General features: G+C 41.8%; 1 protein-coding gene across 10 annotated transcripts in view; it reads right to left on the reverse strand.

Annotated features, from left to right (window-relative positions):
• Window positions 1–27,682, reverse strand: part of LOC137383841 (neuron navigator 1-like) — a 719,754-nt gene that overhangs the window by 230,998 nt on the left and 461,074 nt on the right. For all 10 annotated transcript variants that reach the window (XM_068057140.1, XM_068057137.1, XM_068057136.1 and 7 more), the window contains one exon: window positions 1,000–1,138. In XM_068057140.1, the coding sequence (XP_067913241.1) occupies window positions 1,000–1,138 (139 nt within the window). The remainder of the gene's footprint in view (window positions 1–999; window positions 1,139–27,682) is intronic.

The raw sequence follows: 27,682 nt of genomic DNA on the forward strand, positions 1-27,682 counted from the left end.
CTTACTTCTCCTATTGATATTTACAGCTTGCACATTCAGCCTCTGTAATACAGTAGTGGACTTCAATCTCGGGAGACAACCTTCCTTCAATCCCAAATTGGAACAGTCATTTTAAATATATATGTATTCATATGTTAAAGAAAACACCACGCATAACTTCTGCATCTGGCAAATGTCTTTAGAATAGATTCCTGATTGCAGATGGGCAGTTACAAGCAAATATAATCACTACTATATATGCTTTTCAAAAGTTAACATGAACACAGCTGTACTACTGAACACATTTCTCTCTACTTTTTGTTACAATACACTCGATTAGAAATGGCCAGTTGGCTGCCTTCCATGTAGCACATTATGAAGCAAAGGAACAGGAGGTTAAAATGCCTGTACGAAACTATATAACTTCAGCTCTTTTGCTCTAGCTTCCTATTTGCATGCAACATCAATCATGCCCCTTTACCACTGTCCTGGTCAGCGCCAAAACCAAAGTGTTATTACACACTCCTTGGCTTGCACCCAAGTGGCATATTAGAACAAGAGGGGATTGTATAAAACAACAGTAATACAATATTTGGAAAAAATCTGCACAAATAAAGGTGTGAGAGCTTTTAAAAGCCTTGGGAAATGTTCAGTTCTTTGTTTCTTTCATAAGTGACACTGACCAATGCCACATAATCACAAAAACATGAGGTGGGAAAACATGACACAAATGATTCTTTTATCACAGGCAGAACTACATCTATATTACTGTATTAAAAAGCGTCGTTGGATAATACATTTGAAAATAAGCAACATCAGGCTTTTTGAAAGGTAAAGATAAGAGTAGCAGCAGCAGTTACATCCTTGAAAAAAACAGTTCTCCAATAACATCCAGTATCACTGCAATACAAAAATAACCTCGGTCTCTGGCAACAATCTAGGTTGGTCGTGATTGTCCAGAGAAGGATATATATAAAACTATCTCACGAGCAGGTTATTACAACAGTATTTACTTCTTACCGCTATCCCAGAATTTCTTCTGGAAACAACTGGTGTAGTTGGATAGGAGTTGAGGGACGAACTGGCATTTAAATCCTCAGAGCTGAGGTTGTCGGAGGTGTCACTGAGGCCACTGCTGACAGAACTACTTTCATCCCAACTGCAATAAACAATGAAAATAAAGTTGAAAAGCATAGTAAAGAGTAAATCTCATTACTCCGGAATAGCAATCGACACTGACGCTTACGATATAATGTCAAGACCTCTGTTTTAAGATTTTCAGAGAATCTGCCAGTGAGTTACTTTAATTAAATGCTTTCTTTTAACTGTCAAACACTTCACATGCATTGCTGCAAAGATGCCAAAGATGAGAGGCCATTTGGCCCACCCAGCTCACCATTCCATAGAAACCTATAATCCCTACAGCCGCACTGGACAATGCATACTCAATATGACCCAGTTACAGTAACAGACACAAGTGGGGTTCTAAATCTGCAATAAACTAAATGCAGTTAATCATGCCTGCCAAATCAATGCTTTCATCCATTACCTGAAGCTCTCATCCTGTTGGCCTCCATTACCAGTGTGCTCATTAGTTCTGAAGAATATACAGCAATTCACGATACTTAATTAGTTCCATCTATGCAGCAATCCACATGAGTAGGATGCAACAAAAAAGGCAATTATAAGATGTAACGTGGCATTTTAAGTTACTGGTCTTTATCTCTGGAGGACCAACTTTGGACTCAAATCACCCTTCCTGGTCTTATTACTGAAACTCTGTGGTATTAAATTATTTCTTACATCATGTTTCTACAGAGTTCAAACTTGATATTTTACTTCCCCAATTGTATACACATTAGGATAGAAATTACCGTTCGTGATGTTGCACAAATACTTCGTAAGATCATATCAAAATCCCCTCTCCACTATTTTACTGAAGACACTAGTCCATTTATTTTAAGTGGATAAATGTTTCCATTTAAAATAGCAGAGAGGAGACTTTGATTCAAGCATATTAAGTGCTCACAGGATAACATTACCAACAATAGTTTCTAAGCAGTTAGATTTCCTGTATTAGCATACGAAAATTAGTAAGAGATGCATAATGAATGAGATGCAAATAAGTGATAATATTATGTTGCAGCACTTCAAGCAAAATAGCTGAGATGATGACTTGGACCATAGACTGGCAGACACGAAAGCCTATATTATATGATCGGCATTATTTTAATGTCAGCGGTAACCCATTTCAAATAAGTTGAGAGTGACTGGAAAATCTAGGCTAAGATAGAGAAGTGGATCTTCTGATTGAGGACTTCTGTAATGCATCATCAGCCAGGTGGTACAGCAGGTTGACAAGCTTTCAGTGTAGTGTAACACATGGTGCATTTTTGGCTTGGGTAAGATGAGCAGTTAAGAAAGGATGTCATTTACAGAAGAGAATTGAACCATGTGCTTACATACCTTCTAAAACACAGCTGAAAAGGATTATAGGTAACTAGGTCAAGCATACCTGCCAAGCTCACAGGTATGTGCCAGAGTTAGGAGGGATGAGGAAGACTGCCAGATCAAATAACTCATGCAAATAGAAAATAGAGAACTGATAGCTATGAAGTGCTACCTGGAGACTATGAAAAACTCTGTCGCCTCAGCAGGAAAAACGTTCAATAGCTGACCCAAAATAGCTGTGAAAGGGTAGAATGGAGGAAGAGACCAAGGTCCGGAGAAGCTGAAGGCAATTTAGAGACAGGGAAGAGATGTTTCAAAAGTAGTCATGGCAATTCAATTTTACTCATTTTTCTAAGCAGGAAATGGATATAAATCTGTGAAGAGCTAAAGCATACGATACACAAATAGAATTTCCAGGTGTTGGTATGATAGCTGGAAGTGTGCATAAGGTCAATTCTATATAGTACAGGTCAATTTCTGATAGCTACATTGCCAAAAATAATTCATGCTTGTATATTCATGCTCAGACTTAACTATATTTAGATTTATATGTATAGATGTTTTAAATCATTATAAATATTTGCAAAATGGCCGTAGATGATATATGGAGTTTAATAATTCACACAAGCATTACAACTTCAAATGTTAAAGTATCGAATTTATTTAATGGTGAACCATTACACAGAATTAAATAAGCACACACATTGATGCAATGTTTTATGGCTGTAATTTCAATACCTTGTAGCCATACAAAGACCTACAAAAGTAAATGTGTCAATTTTAAATACTACAATAACCCTTAAGATATTTCAAAAGTTGAAAAGAGCTGTTTGCTAATGTCTTGAGTTATATTACAATGGATTGTGGATATTACTTTTTGTTTGTCCCTTTTCATTTGATAATCATTGGATTTTAACGTCAATTGATACCTTACTTTTAGTCAAATATTCAAGGTGAACCACTTATATGTAGAAGGGAAGTCTATTTTATAATCAAGGTAGTCTGTGTCATAAATCATTCCTTCTTTTACATATATCTTCCAGATTTTCATAAGGGCTTATTGCTTGATTTGTATGGAAATTTGACCGTCAAATTTATATGCACAAAATAGGCCTCATTTACATACACCAAATATACCCACCATATTTATCTAGTGAAGTTAAGTTGTGCTTTACAGGTTGTTGTAGATTTTGTATCATTTAAGATTTGAAAAGAATATTTTTTTGACTTTGCACTTCTAGTGGTTAAATTCACCTACCAAGAATGTATGTCAGAAATGTGGGCATATTAAATTAAAATATTTGGAAAATCATTGGCAGTGCATATCAAGTTTCAAATGAGGTTCTCCACTGGAAGTGAAACATTTAAAATGTACCCAATTATTTTTTCTAGATCTTTATCAACCTGTGCACTATTTCATCCTAATGTATGTTATTTAAATTCTATACATTTTGATACTTCAATTGAGTAAAAATGATGTTATAATGTTTGTGATTTAACAGATCAGTACAATTTCTCTTTCATTTTTCTAATGTTTAAAATGTCCATTTTCTACAATTTAGAAAGATTTAATGCAATGCCAGGTGCCTCACTCCCACTGCATACTTTGGTGATTTTCAGAGATAATACAAAAGCAAACAGATTCTATTAATTTTTAGTTTTATAACTATTTGGAAAAAGTAGACTGCAGCAATAAAAGAAATGCTGAGTCACTGGAGACCAGATAACTGACATAACGGCCCAGATTCTGCTGCCAAAATAATGGTGAGTTTAATGATGCTTGTTGTTATTAATGTATAAATTAGTCAGCAACTTGTGGGGAAGATGAGATAGCCTGTGAATTGCAAATCACCATAGTTCCTAGGCAATTTGCGCCAAAAGCAGCTCACTCTCAACCACCCCCTGAGTTTCATGAAATTGCTGGATTTGTGCATTAATTGCCAATTAAATTTGTCACAGAATGTTAGGACTACTACTCAACTGGTTAACTGCCTTTTTCAATGAGGAGATTTATATTCCTGCATTGCCAATCAACCTCTCCACCTACAAAGGGTGCAATTTAAACTGCTGAGTCTCATTCCTATAGTTTAATAGTCTAAAAAAAAAAGTAGTTTAAAAATCTCATGTGTTGCCAGTTTTCCGTTCTCTCTCTTAATTCAATCTTTCTCTCTTTATTTTGCTTTCTGTACCCGATTTAACTCTAATTGACCCTATTTCCTTCCCTGTCATTCCTCGGTTTCCTTGTCAAGCCTTAAATCTCATTGGTTAAGGAGTTAAACTGTTGGTCCAGCTGTTCACCAAGATCTCAGATGCCCCATTGAAGGGTGAGCTTAAGGGTGCAAGAAAACGTCTATTGGGGCACACTGCAAGATGCCTTGCTCCAGCAAGATTTGGGCCATTAACTCTAGAAGAGGCCAGCTGCCTCGTTGCTGGGAAGTTATTACAGTAATGACCCATTTAAATTATGTGCAACTAAATGTTCTGTTTAAGTGAATAAAACTATTATGGCATCACTTCATATTATAAAAAACCTTGTTACCATTATAGTACACTAGTTTATGCTGGCTTAGGAAGTGTTTAGTACAGTACTAAAAACAGTTTCCTGTCATTAATTTTGAGAGTTTGTGGCACTATTAGAAATTAAAACCATATACTGAAAGTTCCTTTAGTCTTCATTTTAAAAGAAATCCTTAAGTACAAAAGAAAAATGTGAATGTAATGAAAAATAGATTTACTGGTAGCATGTTACTCGGAACTAAAATATTTAGTTTATATAGTAAGTGTCACACCATGTCATGTGCCATCAGCTCCTTATTAACTCTATCACCATTCTGTACATTATACTACTACTGGGTACTGTTTATTTGACAATTTTGCATTTTTACAAAGTAAATTGGGATACACACTGACGTAAACGTAGGTGTAACAATTGAGAGTCAAATCGACTGCACCTGAGCAAGAAACATGCAACTACCTCTAGTAGGTAGTATCTCACAATTGGTGTCTGCATCCAAAGGAATACAAGTCCAGCCTGCTTTGAAACTATGTTTAAAAAATGCCCAGGCAGTCCTTTGTACTTTCTGGGAACTTGATAACTTACTTTTCCATACTTTTAATGTTGGGAAAGAATTGATGTTCCCAATTGCTCTCTCATAACAATATAAATTAGATACTTGGACACACAGTGCAGAAGTCAGCAGTATAATTCAGGAGTATGCTACTCGACAGATACTAGTCTGTGTTAGGTGACTGCTAATTACATTATATCGCACTTAGCTAATCATCACTGTATATCATTCAAACTTTGCACTTACTGTTTTAAGACATGGGTAGAGTTCACAACCTAATCCTAAATCTCTGCAAATGCTGCTCTGAAACCAGCTGCTTGAAGATACTTGAGAGCAGCCCACAAATGAATCCTTCTGCTTCATGTCTATAACAGCAAGACTAAGATTGGAGTCATCCGAAGCATGGCCCACCATAGCACATTGCACTGAGGCTTAACAATACTGTATCAGCATTCTATCCAGTAATGGCTTCTATTGGGTAAGGTTAATATAATCTGGTCATCAGATCCATAGAGCTAGTTAGCAACTTCAGCTGTCATCTAAAAAGAGAAAGCGTGCTATGATTTCAATAAGTGTTCACTACTTTGATTTGTTTTACAATGCTTTGTGTTACGACCAGATGAGAAGGGGTCTAGGGGTTCCCTCTTAGCCTTTGCCTGGTTTAACCGTAACAGGGTTTAATTTTAGAAACACCGTGTTTTTAGCTCCCCCTTCAGTGAATCCTTGTTCAATGCTTCAATTGTAAGGCAAAGAAATCACACAGGTTTCCTTACATTTAAACAAGAAAGGTAGAAGTTTATTAATCGTAAACTCTAATCCGGTTAACGACTACGAATATGCGACGCGACCACACTAGCATGCATACACGATAAACACACGCAGGTAGAGACAGAAAACATAGAAAGAAAAAGTGGTAAAGTTTGATGCAATATCTGTTAGTTATTTACTATCCTTTGAGTTCAATGTGGAGTCTTTGGTTGCTGGTAAGTCCTGCTATTCGTTGGGGCCCAGTTCACGCTTCAACTTGTTTCAATGTCGGAGTCTTTTCTATCGAGGTGTACGTGTCTTTCGTGGGTCCGGTGGCTTGGGAGAAAGCGAGAGAGAAACAACCAGGAGAGAGGCTTGCTTGTTCCAGTTTCAATTGCAAAACTGTCTTCTGTTCCTTTCTGTATGGCACAATTTCAAAAACAAAGTTGGCCAACAGGTCAGTCATGTGACCAACTGGCTTAACCACTTCTGCATTTGTGGATTGTATTATCTTAGCAGGCCCTGGAATGCACTTCCTTACACCTTCAATGTCTGGTGAACAAAATCCATTTGGGTTAATTGGATCAGGGAATAGTCCTTTGTCTCCACAAGCAGCGTCTCTATGTATGTAAATGTCCTTCCAGCCCAAATGTCTGGTGATCTCTTTCACGGGTCATTTCTTCACTCCAGCAACAGTTTAAAATTAATGTTCATATGACAAAATTAATATGCCTCATTCTTGGCAGATGGGGGTCTGCATGACACTTAGACTATGGAATCCATTTCCTTTTTAGTAACAGTGCCTTTACATAAAGAAAAACTGAGGACAACCCCTTAGTAAAAAAGAACATAAGCTGTATTTCATCATAATTGCCAAGCAGCATTGTACTGCAATGATAAACTCAGCGACTGCCCAGCTTGTATTCAAGTTTGAGCTCCTCTGAACGACTCAATGGAGAGAATTCGAACCTCACAGGATGGGCACGGCTGAATTCAACAGTTAAGTTTTTTTCCAGCACTGCTTGTGAGCCAGAGGAACACTCCTGCTCTTTATGCCCCACCCCCAAGCTAATCTTTATCCGTCCCCACGATTGGACCCCCATGAGCAGCCTCCTGCTGATCTATCTATGGGCCGCTTCGGTCTCTTTGCCTTGCAACCCCCATCTATCCATTGACCCCCCCCTCCCCACCGCAATCTATCCACAAACCTCCCACCCCAATCTCTCCGGCACATATCCCAATCTATCCATGGCCACCACCTGATCTAACCCCATCAATCTCTCCATGGCCCCTCCCTGCCCCGATACATCCATGGCCCCAACACCGCCCCCACCCGACCCCCCCCATCCAATCAATCTGGCATCTGATCGAATCATGACCCTCCCCACCTCCACAATCACTCATGCCCTCCCTCAATTCCACAGTTGTGGCCTGGTGCCACAGGCCTATACACCCTTGTTGGGAAAACAATCAAAAAATTTTAATCAGTTCCTGCCGTTAAATTTGGCAGAACCTCAGGGCAAGACATACCTCCAGGTTTCCTGGCAACCACAAGGCCCCATTACCTCCCCAAAAATATAGGAGCCAACCGGTTGCAGTATCATTCATTACAACAATATACGTCAACGTGATGTTACACTGCGTTCATTTTACTATAACTATGGGTCTCAAGTTCCTACCTGCAAAGTGACAGACTATTTTTATTACTTAAAAATTGTTAATTAAAATAATGCAATGTCTAACTATCCTATTTTATACTGTATCATTTTCTGTCTGCTGAAATTATACTGAAGAGCTGGATTTACATCAGAATATGCCCTTAACCACAACCTCACCTCGAGAAAATGCAGAATGAGCCTGCAGCGTTTACATCACAGATGCGCACTGAACAGTACATATAGTTTTACTGGACATCTGATAATGATGCCCGCTTTTATCTGTCTCTCATTTAAGAAAACCTGTCAAAATCCTTTCCAGTTCAATATCTGAGTAGGTCAGACATCCCCAGAGGAAAAAAGCATTCAGTTAGTACTTAATTGCACCTGAATGATTTCCCATTAAATTTGCCAGAGTGTATTCCAGAATTTCTAGTAATTGCCTCACTTTTGGTGATAATAATAATAAAAATCAAAGATGAAGAAAAGTATTACACAATTCTAGAAAGTGAAATCTTCCTGGGAAAATAAAGGTGAGTTCATAACGCACGCTGATATTCATGCGCAAATAGGGCTGTCAAGTTCAGGGAAAGAAAATATTTAGGTTCTGCCAGGAACACTCAGCTCCAGGTCTCATTGCAGCCTTGGTACAAACATGGACAAAAGAGCTGATTTCCAGAGGTGAGGTCAGAGTCACATCAAGGCAGAATTTAGCTACATGTGGCATAAGTCAATGAGAATCGGGGGGGAAACTCTCCACTGGCTGGAGTCATAGCTAGTACGCAGGTGAAAATAGTTGTGGTTATTGTAAGCCAATCATCTGAGCCCCAGGACATCATAGATACTCAGCTCAGAAACAGGCCATTCAATCCACCCACTCCATGCTGGCATTTATGCTCCACTCGAGCCTCCTTCCATCTTTCCTCACCTAATGCTAACAGCATAACCCTCTGTTCCTTTCTCCCTCATATGCTTATCTAGCCTGCCCTCAAATGCATCTATGCTATTGGCTTCAATCACTCCCTGCGGTCGGGAGTTCCACATTCTCACCACTCTCTGGCCAAAGAAGTTTCTTCTGAATTCCTTACTTGATTTCTTGCTGACAAACTTACATTGATATACTCTTGTTTTGCTCTGCTCCAGAAGTGGAACATTCTCTCTGTGTCTACTTGACCAAAACCTTTCATAATTTTAAAAACCTTTATTAGGTCACCCCTCGGCCTTCTCTTTTCAAGAGGAAATAGACCTGCATGTTCATCCTTAGAGGTATACCCCCGCATTTCTGGATTCAATCTTGTAAATCTGTTTTGCACCATCTTTCGTGCCTCTATATCTTTTTTTATAATATTGTGGTACTCCAGGTGTGGTCTAACCAAGGTTTGATACAAGTTTAGCATAACTTATTCACTTTTCAATTTGTCACGTCCATGCAAGCAGCAATTATGAACTATAAAAATGAACTGATGAATTAACCTCCCACAAATCGGCACATTTTTGCTCCAAGACAAAATGGAACAAGAGGTCAGGAGAAATCTCCCGTACTGCGAATATGCCTAGTGACTGAACCCATGATGTCTGGACCAGCTGGGAAGAAAGCTATAGAAATGCTAATGGCCCTATTCAATGTTAATGGCTACCTTTTCCAACCAGTTGGACTAACTATGACCTTTGCACACATAGTCCAGAATTTTACGGCTCCTCAACGAGCAGGCTGCTGGCGGTGGGTGGGGGCATAGGATTGAGTGGAAGGTGGAGGGCCCTTCCTGACTCCCTCCTGCCCCCACTGCAATTTTATGTGGAGCGGCAGCGGCGGCAAGAAACAGCCCACCAACCCCAGGCCAACCAAAGCATTTAAGTGGCCAATTAGCTGCCACTTAAGGGCCTCCTCCCAATGCCATGAGTACTTTACCCTCGACGGCCGGATGGCAAAGGCCCCAAGCACCCCGCCTGGTAAAACCAGGCGGCCTTCTTGTGGGCTGGGGGGAAACCTCCTGATCGGGCACCCTGTGCCCCATGGAGGGCTTCCCTAAAGCCCTAACCACCCCCAATGCTCAACACTTCTCCCACCCCCCAACTGACGCCCCTTGCCTCACCAGGGCCCTGCCAATTGTCCCTGGCGAGGCCCTAAAAAATTACTTGAGTACTGGGGCCGTCCTTCCCCTTGCCTGAAATGGCTGGATTTAGTCCCAGCTGTGGCCACCTTTCCCGGTCGCGTTGCTGGAACTAAGAGCTGCCAGCCCGCTGACTGGCCGCCAGCTCCAATAGGCCGACGTCCTGCATCTAGGAGGTGGAAGTCCCACCCAAGACCAATTAAGGGCCTGGGGAGTGAGAAATCCTGGCCTGGCTCCCCTGGCCAGGCGAAGACGGCTCGCCCCTGACTTTTCAGTCGGTGGGTGGGGCCACCAGCCCAACAGAAAAATCCAGCCATACAGTCTCAAGATCCAAACTCAGGATAATAGGTATGACCAAACACCACTTTATCAAGATGAGCAACATTCAAACACCATTGTCTAACAATGGCCACACACTCAGACATTTTTTTTTAATTCATTCATGGGATGTGGGTGTCGCTGGCTAGGCCAGCATTTATTGCCCATCCCTAATTGCCCTTGAGAAGGTGGTGGTGAGCTGCATTCTTGAACCGCTGCAGTCCATTTGGGGTTGGTATACCCACAGTGCTGTTAGGAAGGGAGTTCCAGGATTTTGACCCAGCGATAGTGAAGGAACGGCGATATAGTTCCAAGTCAGGATGGTGTGTGACTTGGAGGGCAACTTGCAGGTGCCGGTGTTCCCATGTATTTGCTGCCCTTGTCCTTCTAGTTGGTAGAGGTCGCGGGTTTGGAAGGTGCTGTCTAAGGAGCCTTGGTGCGTTGCTGCAGTGCATCTTGTAGATGGTACACACTGCTGCCACTGTGCGTCGGTGGTGGAGGGAGTGAATGTTTGTGGATGGGGTGCCAATCAAGCGGGCTGCTTTGTCCTGGATGGTGTCGAGCTTCGAGTGTTGTTGGAGCTGCACCCATCCAAGCAAGTGGAGAGTATTCCATCACACTCCAGACTTGTGCCTTCTAGATGGTGGACAGGCATTGGGGAGTCAGGAGGTGAGTTACTCGCCTCAGGATTCCTAGCCTCTGACCTGCTCTTACAGCCACGGTATTTATATGGCTACTCCAGTTCAGTTTCTGGTCAATGGTAGCCCCTAGGATGTTGATAGTGGGGGATACAGCGATGGTAATGCCATTGAATGCCAAGGGGAGATGGTTAGACTCTCTCCTGTTGGAGATGGTCATTGCCTGCCACATGTGTGGCGTGAATGTTACTTGCCACTGATCAGCCCAAGCCTGGATAATGTACAGGTCTTGCTGCATTTCTACACGGACTGCTTCAGTATCTGAGGAGTCATGAATGGTGCTGAACATTGTGCAATCATCAGCGAACATCCCCACTTCTGACCTTATGATTGAAGGAAGGTCATTGATGAAGCAGCTGAAGATGGTTGGGCCTAGGACACTACCCTGAGGAACTCCTGCAGTGATGTCCTGGAGCTCAGATGATTGACCTCCAACAACCATAACCATCTTCCTTTGCACGAAGTATGACTCCAACCAGCGGAGGGTTTTCCCCGATTCCCATTGATAGTTTTGCAAGAGCTCCTTGATGCCATACTCGGTCAAATGCTGCTTTGATGTCAAGGGCACTCACTCTCAGCTCACCTCTTGAGTTCAGCTCTTTTGTCCATGTTTGAACCAAGGCAGTAATGAGGTCAGGAGCTGAGTGGCCCTGGCGGATCCCAAACTGAGCGTCACTGAGCAGGTTATTGCTAAGCAAGTGCCGCTTGATGGCACTGTTGATGTCACCTTCCATCGCTTTACTGATGATTGACAGTAGGCTGATGGGACGGTAATTGGCTGGGTTGGATGTGTCCTGCTTTTTGTGTACAGGACATTCCTGGGCAATTTTCCACATTGCAGGGTAGATGCCAGTGTTGTAGCTGTACTGGAACAGCTTGGCTAGGGGCGCGGCAAGTTCTAGAGCACAGGTCTTCAGTACTATTGCTGGAATATTGTCAGGGCCCATAGCCTTTGCAGTATCCAGTGCCTTCAGTCGTTTCTTGATATCACGCGGAGTGAATTGAATTGGCTGAAGTCTGGCATCTGTGATGCTGGGGACTTCAGGAGGAGGCAGAGATGGATCATCAACTTGGCACTTCTGGCTGAAGATTGTTGCAAATGCTTCAGCCTTATCTTTTGCACTGATGTGCTGGGCTCCCCCATCATTGAGGATGGGGATATTTGTGGAGCCACCTCCTCCAGTTAGTTGTTTAATTGTTCACCACGATTCATGGCTGGATGTGGCAGGACTGCACAGCTTAGATCTGATCCGTTGGTTATGGGATCGCTTAGCTCTGTCTAACGCATGCTGCTCATGCAGTTTGGCACGCAGATAGTCCTGTGTTGTAGCTTCACCAGGTTGACACCTCATTTTGAGGTATGCCTGGTGCTGCTCCTGGCATGCCCTCCTGCACTCTTCATTGAACCAGGGTTGGTCTCCTGGCTTGATGGTAATGGTAGAGCGGGGGATATGCCGGGCCATGAGGTTACAGATTGTGGTTGAATACAATTCTGCTGCTGCTGATGGCCCACAGCGCCTCATGGATGCCAAGCTATGCATTGCTACATCTGTTCGAAATCTATCCCATTTTGCATGGTGATAGTGCCACACAACGCAATGGACGGTATCCTCAATGTGAAGGCGGGACTTGGTCTCCACAAGGACTGTGCGGTGGTCACTCCTACCAATACAGTCATGGACAGAAGCATCTCCGGCAGACAGATTGGTGAGGACAAGGTCAAGTATGTTTTTCCCTCGTGTTGGTTCCCCCACCACATTCTATGAAAACACCAGTGGAGAGCAACTTTGGTCACCTGACAGAAACCAAGACTGATAAAAAAATTTTTTAAAAAGAGAGACTTTTCTGTGCAGAAAGCAGAGCAGAGACAGGCTGAGAGAGAGAGATCTATTTCAGCCAAGAAGACGACCCTGCCGACTACCATCTTTAAAAACTACTTAGAGGCAGAGACGCAAAGGTGACCTTTGAAAATACCCCCATCAGAGACTGAAACAGAATCTTCCCCTGACTGTAACTGAGATTTAACCAAAAAAGTTTGCAGCAAAGCATCCATCCACCTGATACTCCCCAAAGCTTGACTCCAGTGAATCAGAAAAAAAGGAAGAGCAGGCCTGCATCATTTAAATTTTCCTCTCAGGAAAACCAACAAGGTTTCACAACAAACTCTTTAAAAAAAAAAGACCTAAATGCATGCTATTGTTTAATCTCTATCTTTTCTCATCTGTGTGCATGCATGCATGCGGGTACGTGTGTGTGTGGGTGAAGTTGTGAATTTTCCGGTTTTTGTTTAGTAAACATTTATATTTCTTTAAACCTATGAGAAAACCTGTCATTTGACTGTTTATTGACCATTAAAACGCTCAAGGGTTAAAACACAATTCCAATCAAAACACTGTCCGTGGTTAGTTAAGAGGTGAACAGGGAAAACACTATCATTTCCTGCCTGTCTGTCACAAATTCTATCCCTCTAGAAATAAACCCTAGTGCTTGGATTGTTTTTTTACGGCCTTGTTAACCTGTGCAGCTACTTTTAGTGCTTCATATATTTGTACTCGCAGCTCCCTTTGCTCCTCTACCCAATAATATGTAACCTCTTTATTTTTCTTGCCAACATGTAATACCTCACATTATCCATGTTGAAATTCATCAGCCAATTATATGCCAATTCTGCAAGTTTGTTAATATGTTCTTGTAATTTGTTGCAGTCCTCTTCAGTATTGACTATCTCTCCCATCGCTGCAGGAGTTCCTCAAGGCAGTCACCTAGGCCCAACCATCTTCAACAGCTTCAATTACTTTCCCTCCATCATAAGGTCAGAAGTGGGGATGTTCGATTATGATGTGTTCAGTACCATTTGCAATTCATGAGATACTGAAGCATTCCATGCCTACATGCAGCAAGACCTGAATAACATCCAAGCTTGGGCTAAGTGGAAAGTAAAAATCACGGCACACAAGTGCCACACAAAGACCATCTCCAACAAGAAAGAATTTAACCACTACCACTTGACATTGAATGGCATTACCATCGCCAAATCCCCTACCATCATCTTGGGGGGCCACAAACTTAAGTGACCAGAAACTTAACCGGACCAGCCACATAATTACTATGACTACCAGAGCAGGTCAGTGGCTGGCTATTCTGCAGTGAGTGATTCACCTCCTGACTCTCCAAAGCATTTCTTCCACCTACAAGGCGCAAATCAAGAGTATAATAAAATACCCTCTACTTACCTGGATGACAGTGCCTGGATGAGTGCAGATCCAACAACACTCAAGAAACTCGACACCATTCGGAACAAAGCAGCCTGCTTGATCGGCACCCTATCCCCCACCTTCAAATTTCACTCTCTCCACCACTGGCGCACAGTGGCTGCAGTGTATGTACCATCTACAAGATGCACTACAGCAATTCGCCAAGGTTTTTTCAGAAGCACCTCCCAAATCCGCAACCTCTACTACCGAGAAGGCACCAAGTGTATGGGAACACCATCACATCCAAGTTCCCCTCCAAGTCACACACCATCCTGATTTGGAAATATATCACTATTCCTTCATTGTCACTGGGTCAAAATCCTAGAACTCCCGACTGAACAGCGCTATAAGTGCTCCTGCACCACAGGGACTGCAGTGGTTCAAGAAGGCAGCTCAGCACCAACTTCTCAAGGGCAATAAATACTGGCCTTGTCAGCGACACCCACATCCCATGAATCAATAAAAAAGATATGCCATGAGTTGCAAATCTCCATAACTTGCAGAACGATTTACCACTGCATCATTTCCTTCACACAAATGGCAGCTTGCCCTAACCTCCAAGTTATCTTTAAGAACATGAATTTGCATATTAGTTGCCTATTAAAATCACCACAGACATATATGACATATTAAACAGCATAAGTATCCTTTTAACAACATTAACTATTGTTAATGCAATGCCAGTCAGTTTCTCCGACCCAGAAGGGGAACAATTTAAACTGTTTAGTTTCATACCTGCATGCAGAAAATTCTACTTGGAGCTTTTAAAAATGGTCAAATTTTACATTTGAACTTTTTAAAATTACTTTTAATTGATTTTAACATTCTCTTCCTCATTTTCCAATCCCTCCATGGCCTCGCCCCTCCCTATCTCTGTAACCTCGTGCAGTCCCATAACCCTCCAAGATATCTGCGCTCCTTTAATTCTGGCCTCTTGGGCATCCCTGATTTTAATCGCTCTACCATTGGTGGCCGTGCCTTCAGTTGCCTCGGCCCCAAGCTCTGGAATTCCCTCCCTACACCTCTCTGCCTCGCTTTCTTCCTTGAACTCCTTGTAACCTACCTCTTTGAACAAGCTTTTGTTCATCTTTTTTGGCTCTGTTATACTTTGTTTTATAATGCTCCTGTAAAGCACCTTGGGATGTTTTATTACGTTAAAGGCACTATATAAATATAAGTTATTGTGTTCCTTTCTGTCTATTTTTTGCTGTCTTCCTTAATCCAATCTTTCTTTCCTTCTCTATCACAGAATAACAGAATTGTTACAGCACAGGAGGAGGCCATTTGGCTCATCGTGTCTACACTAGCTCTCCGAAAGATCAATTTACCTAGTGCCATTCCCCCGCCTTCTCCCTGTAACACTGCACATTCCTGCTTTTCAGATAACTACCTAATTCCCTTTTGAATGCTTGAATTCCTTTTGAACCTGCCTCCACGACTCTCTCTGGCAGTGCATTCCACATCCTAACCAGCATGTTTATAATAAACCCAGTGTTTAATTTCATATTAACTGCATTTATAATGTGTAGTGTTTCCCTTTTAGTATTCCACATCCAAATCCAAAATCTTTTGTTTTCAATGATTAGTCTTCCACAACTCATAACAAGGAAGAGCTGTTACAGTGGAGGACCCTTATCTTGAGCTCTCTAATTCATCCAATTTACTTCCCCTTCATTCCTCTGTTTCTTTCCCAATCCTTAAATCTCATTGGTTAAGGAATTCGACCGTTGATTCCATCGCTTACTAAGATCTCAGATATCCCACTGACCTCACCACACCATTGTCAGCTCGCACTTGCAGAAAGTTATGGTGCAAATTTTATTCAAACTGAAGGGTGCAAGAAAATGCCTAATAAATGACACACCCCAAGATGTGTAGCTCCAGTGAGTTGGCCCATTAACATTTTACTGTGCACAGGATGTGGGAATTTCTTACAGCGTAGCCAACATTGGCGAAACCTGTCGACATACAACTGTAGAAAATTAAACATAGTGTACATGCATTCAAACCATGGACAGAAAATGGATGCTTCTGCACCAGATCTAATGCTCAATATTGTAGTCTTAAGCATTTGCTCAATTTGGAACACTGTTGGCTTACTTAAGTGATGTATGGTGCCCTATATTGATGTTCAACCACTGAGCTAGGTCAGTTGTAAGTGATTAGGAAATGGTGTAAAGCTGAAACAGAAAGTTAAGAGCAAATCGTACTCATTTCTCTAGTGCAAGTGCATTTTCATAAGCATTCACAGTACCAGGTGCAGCCTCAGATGGGCATGGTGATGAGTGAGGATGTGCAAGTCAAGCTTAAAGGGATAGGGACAATTGAAGGTGAGCATCAGGTTAAGTGGACAAACATTCAGACAGCCTTTGAACATTCCAGCTTGACCAAGGCTGCCTTTTGAGAAGAGGTAGGGAATTAAAAAGCAGCTGGCAACAAATGAAGGGAAAGGAAACTCAAGGTATGGGCATCAGTCTCTAGACATGCAACAGGCCAGCCCAGCACGCGATACTATGTTTGATGGTTGCTAAAATGGAGGTCGTGCTGCATGGCTGCAAGAAAGGTTGTCCTTTGGGGCACTCCACAATACCATTCACATGGATCAGCATCGCAAACGCCTGCAAGGACGTACAGCCAAGTTTCAGGCTAAGCTGGCCATTACAGCCACTTGATGTGCCAGGGCTATGTTGCACGGCAGCCGCAGGTATTCTTGTGACAGATGATAAAGTTCTGCATTTGCTGTTCTGCTGACCCAGACCATGAGAAGACAGCTTCCCACGTTTTTTGCCAAATAAATGTTCCAGGACCTCCAGTTGATGGAGGTGTAGCTTACCCGACAACAATCCCTCTATATAACATTTGGACATGCCTTTTTTTGTACAGTAACACAAAATATAATATGCAGCGATTGGGCTGTTGCTGAAGAACTGTTCAGCACAGTCAAGCACTCAGATTTAACAGAAATGCCGTCAAGGTCCTGCTGGCACAGTTTCCTTTGGTTTGAGGAGCCTCAACCCGCACTACAACTGCTAAAGTGAGCGGATTTCACCTCTCCCTCCAGCTGCAACCATAAAGGCGCCAGGTGCCAGTGGATGGGAACGGAGCAACTCTTGGGTAGCCTGATCTTCCTAGTATTCCTCATCTTCCCAACACTTCAACCTGAGGGAATTCCCATTGGGAAAACGATTGGTAACAGGGGTGGTGCAGGGGGCCAAAAAAAGATAAGGGAAGTGAGATAATTCAGACAAAGGCTAATAAGAATTTATTGCCAAAAGGTAAAAAAGGACAAAAATTAAATGAACTAAGAAATGGCTTAAAAAAAAACAGTTTTTAACACGTGCCCTTTCAATTGCCTCATGTATAAAAGATCTGCCTCTAGCAACTCTGGAAACTGAGCTTTAGTGAAACCCCTTCCCTACTTTACTGCCTACTGTAAACCTGAGTGAAAAAACTCAAAGCAGAGAGAAAATAGGTGGAAACCAGCTGGAATTACCGATTTTTACCAATTCTAGCAATAGGAATGGCAAAAATTGACCCTGTTCAACCTTAGATGTTAAATAATAATAGCCTTGATTTCATGTTTTTTTTTATATGATAGCTTTGTAATGATGCTGACACAAACTCAGTGAAAGATCATGCAGAATAATTACCCACAATTTGCAATATCAGGTTGTAAACTGCAAATGTTATTTATTACTACCCTCTTTCATATAATCAGTGGATAATCAAAAAGGTTAAAAACTAATGGAGAGAAATCCAGAAACTGGGATTAGTTTGAGGAGAAAGCAGAAAAAAAGGAAGCAAAATCATTGGGTGAGAGTCTTACAGTTAGCACAGACAAGAAGGGTCAATTGATGTTCTGCTGCATGAAATACGTCAATGGATTTGATCTTAACACCCAGACTAGAGCACAGCAAAGTGAGTGGGTGGCCTGTCTAAGAGTGGTTGCAGGGAGGCTGTGTTCATTTTAACAGCTGAGTTTCATCAGTAAGCTGTTTGCTGACTTCCTGAGCACAATGGCTGGGAAGTCCGCGAGAATCTGCTGCCTGGCTGTCACAATTGGGTGGGAGAAAGCCGCTGCTGGGGACTGGCCGCCTGTGGAAGCTAAGTGGTCCAGGAGGGGAATCCCATCGGGGAAGCCTGAGGCAGACAGTGTCTGCACTGCAGAAAATAAATCAAATTTTTTTTTTAACTTAGCTTTCTGGGTCTTTTCTGGTGGTCTGGCTCTTTTTCCCAGCAGCTTTAGCCTGGGGGAGAAGCCACCACTGCTGCTATGCTTAGGTCTCAACTTAAAATGGTAGATTAGGCCCAGATGATGGTATCGGAGTCTGACCTGCATACTTAGAGGACCCCACAGACTTGGAACATGTGTACTAATGGCAGCCATGACTCAGTTGGTAACCCTTTTGCCTCTAAGTCAGAAGGTTGTAGGTTCAAGTCCCACTCCAGGGAGCACAAAAATCAAGGCTGACACGCCAGTGCAGGACTGAGAGAGTGCTGCACTGGCAGGGGTGCCGTCTTTCATATGAGACGTTAAACAGAGGACCTGTTTGCCATCTCAGCAGGATGTAAAAGATCCAATGGCACTATTTCAAAGAGAAGCAGGGGAGTTATCCCCGGTGTCCTGGCCAATATTTATGCCTTGTCACAAAAACAGATTATTGGTCATTATCACATTGCTATTTGTGGGAGTTTGCTGTACACAAATTGGCTGCAGCCATTCCTACATTACAACTGCGACTACACTTCAAAAGCACTTCATTAGATGTGGAGTGCTTTTAAGACATTCTCTGGTCATGAAAAGACCTACAATTTTTTTTCTTGCATGTAATTACAATTTCAGTTGGCCAGATCGGGGTGGGAAAGGTATGAGTCAGCTGGTCCATTTTAGCTGCCCCCTCCTGGTTCTGGTGAGGTTGGGAAAGTTCAAACCAACCTTATATTTTGCATCCCTTTATAGAGTGTCTCTGTAAACTTACAGAACATTCTGGAAACATGGTGAACCAAAACTACAATTATTCCTTCTGCACTACATACTCCAATTCATATTTGCATGCTTCACCAATATTTATTACATAGAATACATGATAAACATTTTTAAGGTAGGTTAAATATGCACCTAATCTTTTACCACATCTCCAATTTCAGAGGCATTAAATTATATTGACTTATATTTTCTCTATTGCAGCACAAAAAAGTATGCTCAGGGCATATTGCTACTTGCTGCCGACAGTTTTAAACAATTATTAACCTAATCTGAGTGCCGGTGGATATGTATATTGGAACTGATTGAAAGTGGTATAAATTTGGCCAGAATTGTACATTAAGGCAGTGGCCCCGTTCACCAACTGAAAAGTTGAATGAGAGTCTGCCTTGCTGGGCATGGAAGCCACACTGCTATTTTGCATGGCCCAGACCCATAACTGGCCTCAGTCGGGACTTAAGCCCCTGAGGCAGGAGGTCCTGCCTTCAAGAGCTGCTGGTCAATCAGAGGGCCGGCAGCTCTTCAATCCCAGCTGCGCCACCACCAGGAGCAGAGGCCACTGCTGGGACTGCACCCAGCAAAAGGAGCCATGATGGGCGCTGGCCTAAAACATCTAAGTGGGATCAGTCAGGCCCCGGCCGGAGGTTGGGGGATGAGAGGGGAGGTGGGGGTGGGTCGGACAGCAGGGCAGGGGCCATAGTTTTAGCAGGGACCGCCTGTGCTTTTTGGGTTGGGGGTGCTCTGTGGGGCACAGTTTGCCCGATCAGGAGGGCCACCCACCCCCTGCCAATAAGGAGGCCGTCAGATATTACTGGACGGCCTCCTCAGGTGCTGAAGTGCCTGTCCACTGCTGGCGGCAGGAGGAGGCCCTTAGGTGACAATTAATTGGCCAATTGGCCTGGGGCAGGTGGGCTGTTTGCCATCTCCCCCGCCACTGGTAAAATTGAACTGGGGGGACGGGTAGGCAACAGGCATGCCACCCCCTGCCTCCCACATGATTTTATGCCCTCATCACCCACCTCCCAGCCCGCTCCCGGGGGTCGGGGGGTGTTAAATTCTGGCCATTAACAACAAAGAGCTACCCTATTAGCGTTTATAACAATTATTTTAATGCAGCTTAAATAGCAAGTAAAATTATCTCTTATTTAATACAAACTCAGTGAGCTAAGTGGAAATCACCTCCTGGAGATGTAGAGCTGGCAGGTTCCCAACAAAGGCAACTGTTCTTCACCAGCTTTTCTGTATGAAACATACTGCATCTAGGCAGTGCCTTTACTAGAAATGTTACAAATATCATGTTTCGCACCCAAATCATTTTACGATGGCGAGAAGAAATATTTACTTCTATATAGACAGTGCTTTGAAGAGCATCTCCCACCATCTAAAATTGAGATATTAGCTTAGCAATTCTGTCACAAAGAAGTCAGTAGAAAGCACTCTAGTGTGGAGTTTGTTTAAAAATAATCCCCAGGTTCAAAAGGAGAGATACCATGGAAACACAACAGTTTCAGTTTAATGGCCTATATTCCAGACCCCTATTTGTTCAGTGTCGTCTTAGGTTAGAAAACTCATGGATGTATAACTGGTTAGACCACCCCAGTGACTTAAATGATTATGATAGCATGCATCGCCATTACTGTTCTTTATTTATTTATCTTGCAGATTTAGATTTTAAATAAGCAGGGTACTTCAGATTACTGAAAATAGCAGCCTGGATTTTGCGGTCAGTGGAGAAGAAACAGCACTCGCTGTTCACCTTGCTAATATACCACAACGTTTTTGTGGGTTTTACAGTGCATACTTTCTCTAATCTTGCGTCTGAAGCAGCACGGAGCCCTCAACTGGGGATCTGTGGCAGCTATGAACTGGGAAAGAAATAGCGAGGCTCTTCAACCATTCAGATTAAATAATCCTGATTGAGATGTACTGAATCTAACCCAGGAAATCTAAAGCAGGAACTATAAATTAGATTTAAATAATGTCTAGAAAGCAAAATAAAGATTGAAAAATACAAAAGGAGTAAGGAAGCAAGATAAAAGAAACAGAGAGAAAAAGTTAAAAAAAAAATCACCAGCACTAATTTTCGTCTGAGGGAATGAAACTCCACACTTGTAAAATTACATTTTCAGGGCCAGAGAGGTTCTTCGGCAGTAGTTGTTACTTACCATGCCATTAAAAATTCACTTATTCCTGAATGCACTAGCCCTAACTTTTTTCAGCCATTTTTAGTGTGCAACTAATGGGTAAGTACACAAGTTTATGCCATTGTGTTGTCAGTGCTGGGTATCTCTGACAACAACTTCTGGATTTCCTCATTTAACTGTGTACTTACGTAATCCAGAAGTTGCTGTCAATTTTTGTCCATTATAACAGTTAGTGCTTCACCGTTATATTTATTGCAAAGTCCGGCCCAGTGTTGATTAACTAGGAGGCGAGAAAGGGAAAGAGGTTATTTGGTATTATGAAAAGAACCAGGACTCTGATTTAAAGAGACTATGAAGATGACATTCTGCAGATACCTTCTAATCTGTACACAATGGTAGAAATGAGCTTTGGTGTATCCAAGACTGCAGCATGATGGGTAGCAATGATAGACCTCAGTTGGGCCAACAAGAGGAGGGGAGTTACCTTGGGCTGATTTCAGGCACTTCCTACTGATAGTTTACACAGCGATGAATACAAGTAGAGGGGAAACAGCTCTTGAACACAGAATAAGGTATGGCACAGCGGGTCCAAAAATAAAAATAGTTTATAAAACAGAACTGGCGTAAACATAATGGGGCTAGGGATGGAGGAAAAAAAATGTCATCCATAGTTCCCACACCCATTTGTCAACTAGTGATTTCTACTGGAAAGCAAGTGTATGTGCATATGCCAGTTGAGTACAGAATAGGGCCTGTCTATGATGGCTCCCACTGTGAAACAGCCTGCCAGCATTCAATGTCTATTTAGGAGGGTTTGCATCCTCTTATAGATGCTGACAAATTTCACTGCAAAAGTTGTTGTAGAAATATAACAAATAAATCTGAAAATCAGATCGGGGTTTACTACTATTATGAAATTCTTTTCCAGCAGGATGAAACTTGTTTTTCAATATTTATCAACTTTAATTACATGCCGTACAAAATCTTGGCATAATTTTTTTTTAAATCTCAATATTTTGGATACCTGAAATGCAAACCATCTAAATAGCAATAGTTTGAGCTGATCCTGCAGTTTGTGTGAAAAGTACTGACTTGGCACGGCTTACGGGATCTAATGCTAATGACTCAAAATGTAGTTAACTGAAACAGAACAAAGATCATGAATGTTGTGCAATTCGATCTAGACCACCACCACTGTGTGAGCCACAGCAGACAAGTTGTCTGGTTATCATCTCAAAAATGCCCTGGATGACTTAAGAAAAAGTCAATGTTTTATATTTGTTAATCAAAGTTTCTAGAAAATACACTGAGGACATACAGTGCCAGTTTCCAAAGAAGAAAAAGGAGGATACTATCAAACAGCATTGTCAAAATCTAAATTTCTAAACATTCAGATACATATATATTCCCAAGATTAAATGTAATGTCATCAAATGCTCTGATTGAAAGCCCTACAGCTTCCATGGTGACAACTCTTACACACAAATATCATGGATGAAAACTGACACATTGCATTCTACAGGATATCACTGTTCTGAGGACAGACATGATTTCTCCCATGCCACAATGGTTTGCAGATGCCTTCATGAAACGGTCGCCAATTATCTGAATAGTCACACTGTTTTGCAACCTAATGTGAATTAGTTTAACCACCTGCTCGTCACATAACAAATTCAAACTTCCTCCAGTTAATTTATAATGGAAAATGATTTTTTATGTTTCCTTGTGCAATTCATTACCATTCTAATATATTTTCCCTGTTTTTGCTATCTTGGACATGGGTAACAGCATGGTTAAGTACAGATTAGGTAGTGCTGTGACTGTATTATTAGGACTTGCAAAATTAATCATTTAATGGAAGGCCAATATTATTGAATTGTATAAAATATGAGGGGAGACTTCCTCTGTGTGTTACAGCAAAATCAAACTGCCTTTATAAATAACAAGTTTATGATTTTGTTGCACCTACCTCTCAGAGGAAACTTCCACCATTGTTTTCTCCTACTTTTTAAATTAATTCACAAGTAAGGCAGGAAACAAAATAATGGTACTCACTAACTTTCTTTGAAGGGCACAGTCCCAATCAATACCTTGCCCGAGGGCCAGTCTAAGAAAAACTACAACACAGTGCATTATAGAGTACTGAGACATGGGCATGTAACCAAAATTCACCGCAAGTGATGTCTTCATCCCAAATGAGTGACTATGAGCAGCTGGCAATTGGAGGCCAAGCACTTCTCTAGGTGAGAAACAAAGCTCGTGAACCAAAATTAAATTGAGGCTTTTTACTTGCCATATGGGTACTGGGATAACACTGACTCCTGATAGCATTCCCTTTATTTATTTTACAGAATCCAAATTTTATCAACACCATACAGCTGGACAGGCCATGACTGGAGGGCCAAAGGCACACTGAATAGCAAGTATTTTAGGGGCCACAGCTGAAGGCAGTGGTAAATGGTCACTTGTATAAGAGAATATACCTTACACATACAGGATTTATTTATTAAGAGGGTTTTCATCCCCAGAAACATTTAATCAAACTATTTCATGCATTTTCAATTGGACACTATGGACTGGATTTTACCATAGACGGATGGGACTTTGCCACCGTCGTAAAAGTCGGTGGCAAATGTGCTTCCGCCTGGCCCAGGGATCCGACCCACATTTTATGGGTCCCCGGGCTTTAATTGTCCCGAGGTGGGACTTCCACTCACTTGAGGGAAGTGGTCCCGCCGCAGTGAGCTGCCGGCCAATCAGCGGGCCGGCAGCTCTTAGTCCTAGCAATGCCACCGGGAGCGGTGGCCACTGCTGGGACTGCAGCCCAGCTGACGCCATGGAGCCAGGACTTCAGGCAAGTTGGGCTTGCCTCGCTTGGGGGTTGGGGTGGGGGGCAAACCCTGGCGTGCGGAAAGGCCGGCAGCTATCACTGGGCGGCCTTTCACATCCCCAGCACTCTTGCTTGCAACAGATAAAATACCCGTGGAGGTGGGCGAGGGCCCTTAAGTGGCCGTTAAGTGGCCACTTAAGGCCCTTGATTGGCCTCGATCGGGCGGGCTGTTTTCCCCCACCGCCCGACCGCCTTTAAGTTGGCCGGAGGCGGGATGGCCTCCCGGAGCCTCCTGCTCAATTTTATGCTGTCCCCCTTCCCCACCCCCCCCACAACCATCTGCTGGGGTGGCGTGAAATTCAGCCCTATGTATATGCATATAGTGTGATTATTTTACTTCATAATGAGAGAATATACTCCATTAGTTGGACCAAAAGCTATAATAGTGAATCGTGTACATTGTGGCCCTCTCTATAAAAATACTAGCTTCTTGAATTTTATTTCCACTACGCATTTTTGAACCTAGAAATTACTGCTGCCAAAAATAGTATAATATTCCTCTGTTCACCATTTTAACAAAGAACTTAACTCATTTATTTAAAATAATAGACTGGAAAGTCATATGAACACATTAAATGTTTGCCAGATAATATTACCAACAGTAATTATTAGGCTTTGATCATAAAATGAATGAATGATACTATACCAGTAAAGTATACAAAGTATCTTTTCATTGCTGTAACTGAAACAAAGTCTTATGATCTTCAGATGATAACTGCCCATATTTCCTTGACTTCATGTGATTTCCCAGCTTGTGATTTTGGAGCTAGATGCACTTCTTGAGATACCACAATCATGGTTTATTCAGGTACATAACTAGTACTATTCACAAGAAGGAGCTCTATTGTACTTCTCTTTATCTTTTATCATATCATAAATGTTCTACCCCTTTATTACCATGTAAATGTTCTGAAATTGAAGCTCAAAGTTAATGCCAGGTGAATTGTTTAACCTGAAAAGAAATCTTAAACAATAGCTGATAGTATAAAGGATGAGTTGTACCAAAACCACATGTGTTTGTGCACTCTCTCCACAGCTCATTTGCTTGATATGTAGGAATGATATTAATGCAAAATTAGCTATGAAGAAATATGAAAAATAAAAGGTCAGTGACTAAATACAATGCAGCCTATTGCAGGCTATAATTGCCTAATTTGTACCATATCAATTTTAGTTAAATAATTGAAAAAGAATCCTAGCCCATCTCCATGGAATGCTGTTTAGTAGATTTTTATCAAATGATTGGCTGATAAATCTCAAAATATGCACAGTTGTTCTAGTTTTGGAATATTTCAACATCGGATGTATAAGTGAAGCCAGAAGACCAGATGCCACATTCTGTAAACATCCGAGTGGACAAATGTGTTTTTCTGAAGTTGTGAAATTTTCTTATGGTAACAAAGCAGCCACACAGAGTCCATGATATTCCATAATCCTATATACAAGCCATTAAAAACCAGACAATAGCAATATTTGCTACTGCACAAATCACATAAAAGGCCTCAGGAAGCCATACCTAATTAATACGGAGCCAAGCACAGATGTTATATTTACATCACACATTTGTGCCAAAATATTCTTCTTGAACTAGTAGTTGACTTTTAATCCATTGAAAATGGATAATGCTTTCATTCCAAGTAAGTACAAGGTTTTAAAAGATGGCAGGGTTTTTCAATATTTCTATGCAAATTTTTGGCTAATGGTAGTTACCTCTTTATTTAAAAAAAAACAATTTTCTCCTATCTCATTACTTAAATCTCAATAACCCAAGTGCCAGATATCAAGTGTGAATAATTCAGCTACAATTCTTCCTCCAATACTCTCTCTCTGCTCTGAAATAAGCATCTTGGGCAAAACCGAACCTGCATTTCTCCACTATGTGGCACTAAATATTGGCAAATGCTCAGCACAACCACAAGGCACAATATGTATCCCTCTTTATCAGCTGCTCAGTTTTATAACTTCAGGAAATTCCTCAGATTAAACGACTTTCTGAAATAAATGGCATGGGGATAGTCATCAATTTTACACTTGTAGGGAGGAGTCTTAGCAGGAGGTAGGGCTACAACACATAGTGCCAATTCCCCGATCTATGCTCCTTTCAAGTCCAGCTCACTGCTGAGACTTTCTGTCGCTGCCTCTATTTCATTGTCTATCAATTATTACTTTTTGTACAATCATAATAAGATGAAAACAAAGTCACATTTGGTTACATGAACACTTGAAACTCTCTGAGACAATTCAAATTTAAAGTCTACTTTGCTTTGTGAGAGTTAAAATTTGTTTCCTGACCTTATTCCTGGATTGCTATTTAGGCACACTTTGTCAAACATTATGGAAAAGTGCATAGTTGAAACAAAACTAAACAGACAAAAGATGATGGGTATTTACTAGAAATCAGCACCTAGTCCATAACTGACAGCCAAATTCATCCAGGTTAGCAGGATTTATTCAGCAAAATGAGAATCTGGCCACATTCAAAGGTTTAAATTCAGAGGTTGAAAATCCTCACTTACCCACTTTCATGCCCAGGCATAAAGAATAGAAGGAACAAAGTAAACAAATGTACTAGTAAAACAGTGCCACAGTATGTGAGTAAAAGGTTGGCTGGTTTCCTTGTTGCTGTCAGCAACTTCATTTTTTTTAAAAATGAGGATCTTTGTGTGTGTTGTTTGTACAGTATGTATAGAGTCCATTTTTCATAATTTAACAGAGTGAGTTTGTTTAGTCCCAGTTGTGTGGTGCTGGGTATACCTTCTATTCCTTTTTTTCTTCATTCATGGGATATGAGCTTCGCTGGCAAGACCAGCATATATTGTCCATCGCTAATTGCCCTTGAGAAAGTGCTGGGGGGCTGCCTTCTTGAAGCACTGCAGACCATGTGGTGTAGGTGCACCCACAGTGCTGTTGTTAGGGATAGAGTTCCATAGTTTTGACCCAATGATAATGAAGGAAAGGCCATAATGGTGTGTGACTTGGAGAGGAGCTTTCAGGTGGTGGTGTTTCCATGTGCCTGCTGCCCTTGTTCTTCTAGTTGGTAAAGGTCATGGGTTTGGCAAGTTGCTTCAGTGCATATTCTAGATGGTGTACACTGCAGCCATTGTGTGCCGGTGGTGGAGGGAGTGAATGTTTCAGGTAGTGGATGGGTTACCAATCAAGTTAGCTAGATAGTGCTGAGTTTTTTCAGTGATGTTGTTGCTGCATTCACCCAGGCAAATGGGGTGAATTCCATCACTCTCCTGACCTGTGCATTGTCGATGGTGTTCAGGCTTTGGGAAGTCAGAAGGTGAGTAACTCACTACAGAATTCCCAGCCTCTGACCTGCTCTTGTAGACACAATGTTTATGTGGCTGGCCCAGTTAAGTTTCCGGTCAATGATAATC

The sequence above is a fragment of the Heterodontus francisci genome, chromosome 25 (genome assembly GCF_036365525.1).
Source record: "Heterodontus francisci isolate sHetFra1 chromosome 25, sHetFra1.hap1, whole genome shotgun sequence".
In the NCBI taxonomy this organism is placed as follows: domain Eukaryota; kingdom Metazoa; phylum Chordata; class Chondrichthyes; order Heterodontiformes; family Heterodontidae; genus Heterodontus; species Heterodontus francisci.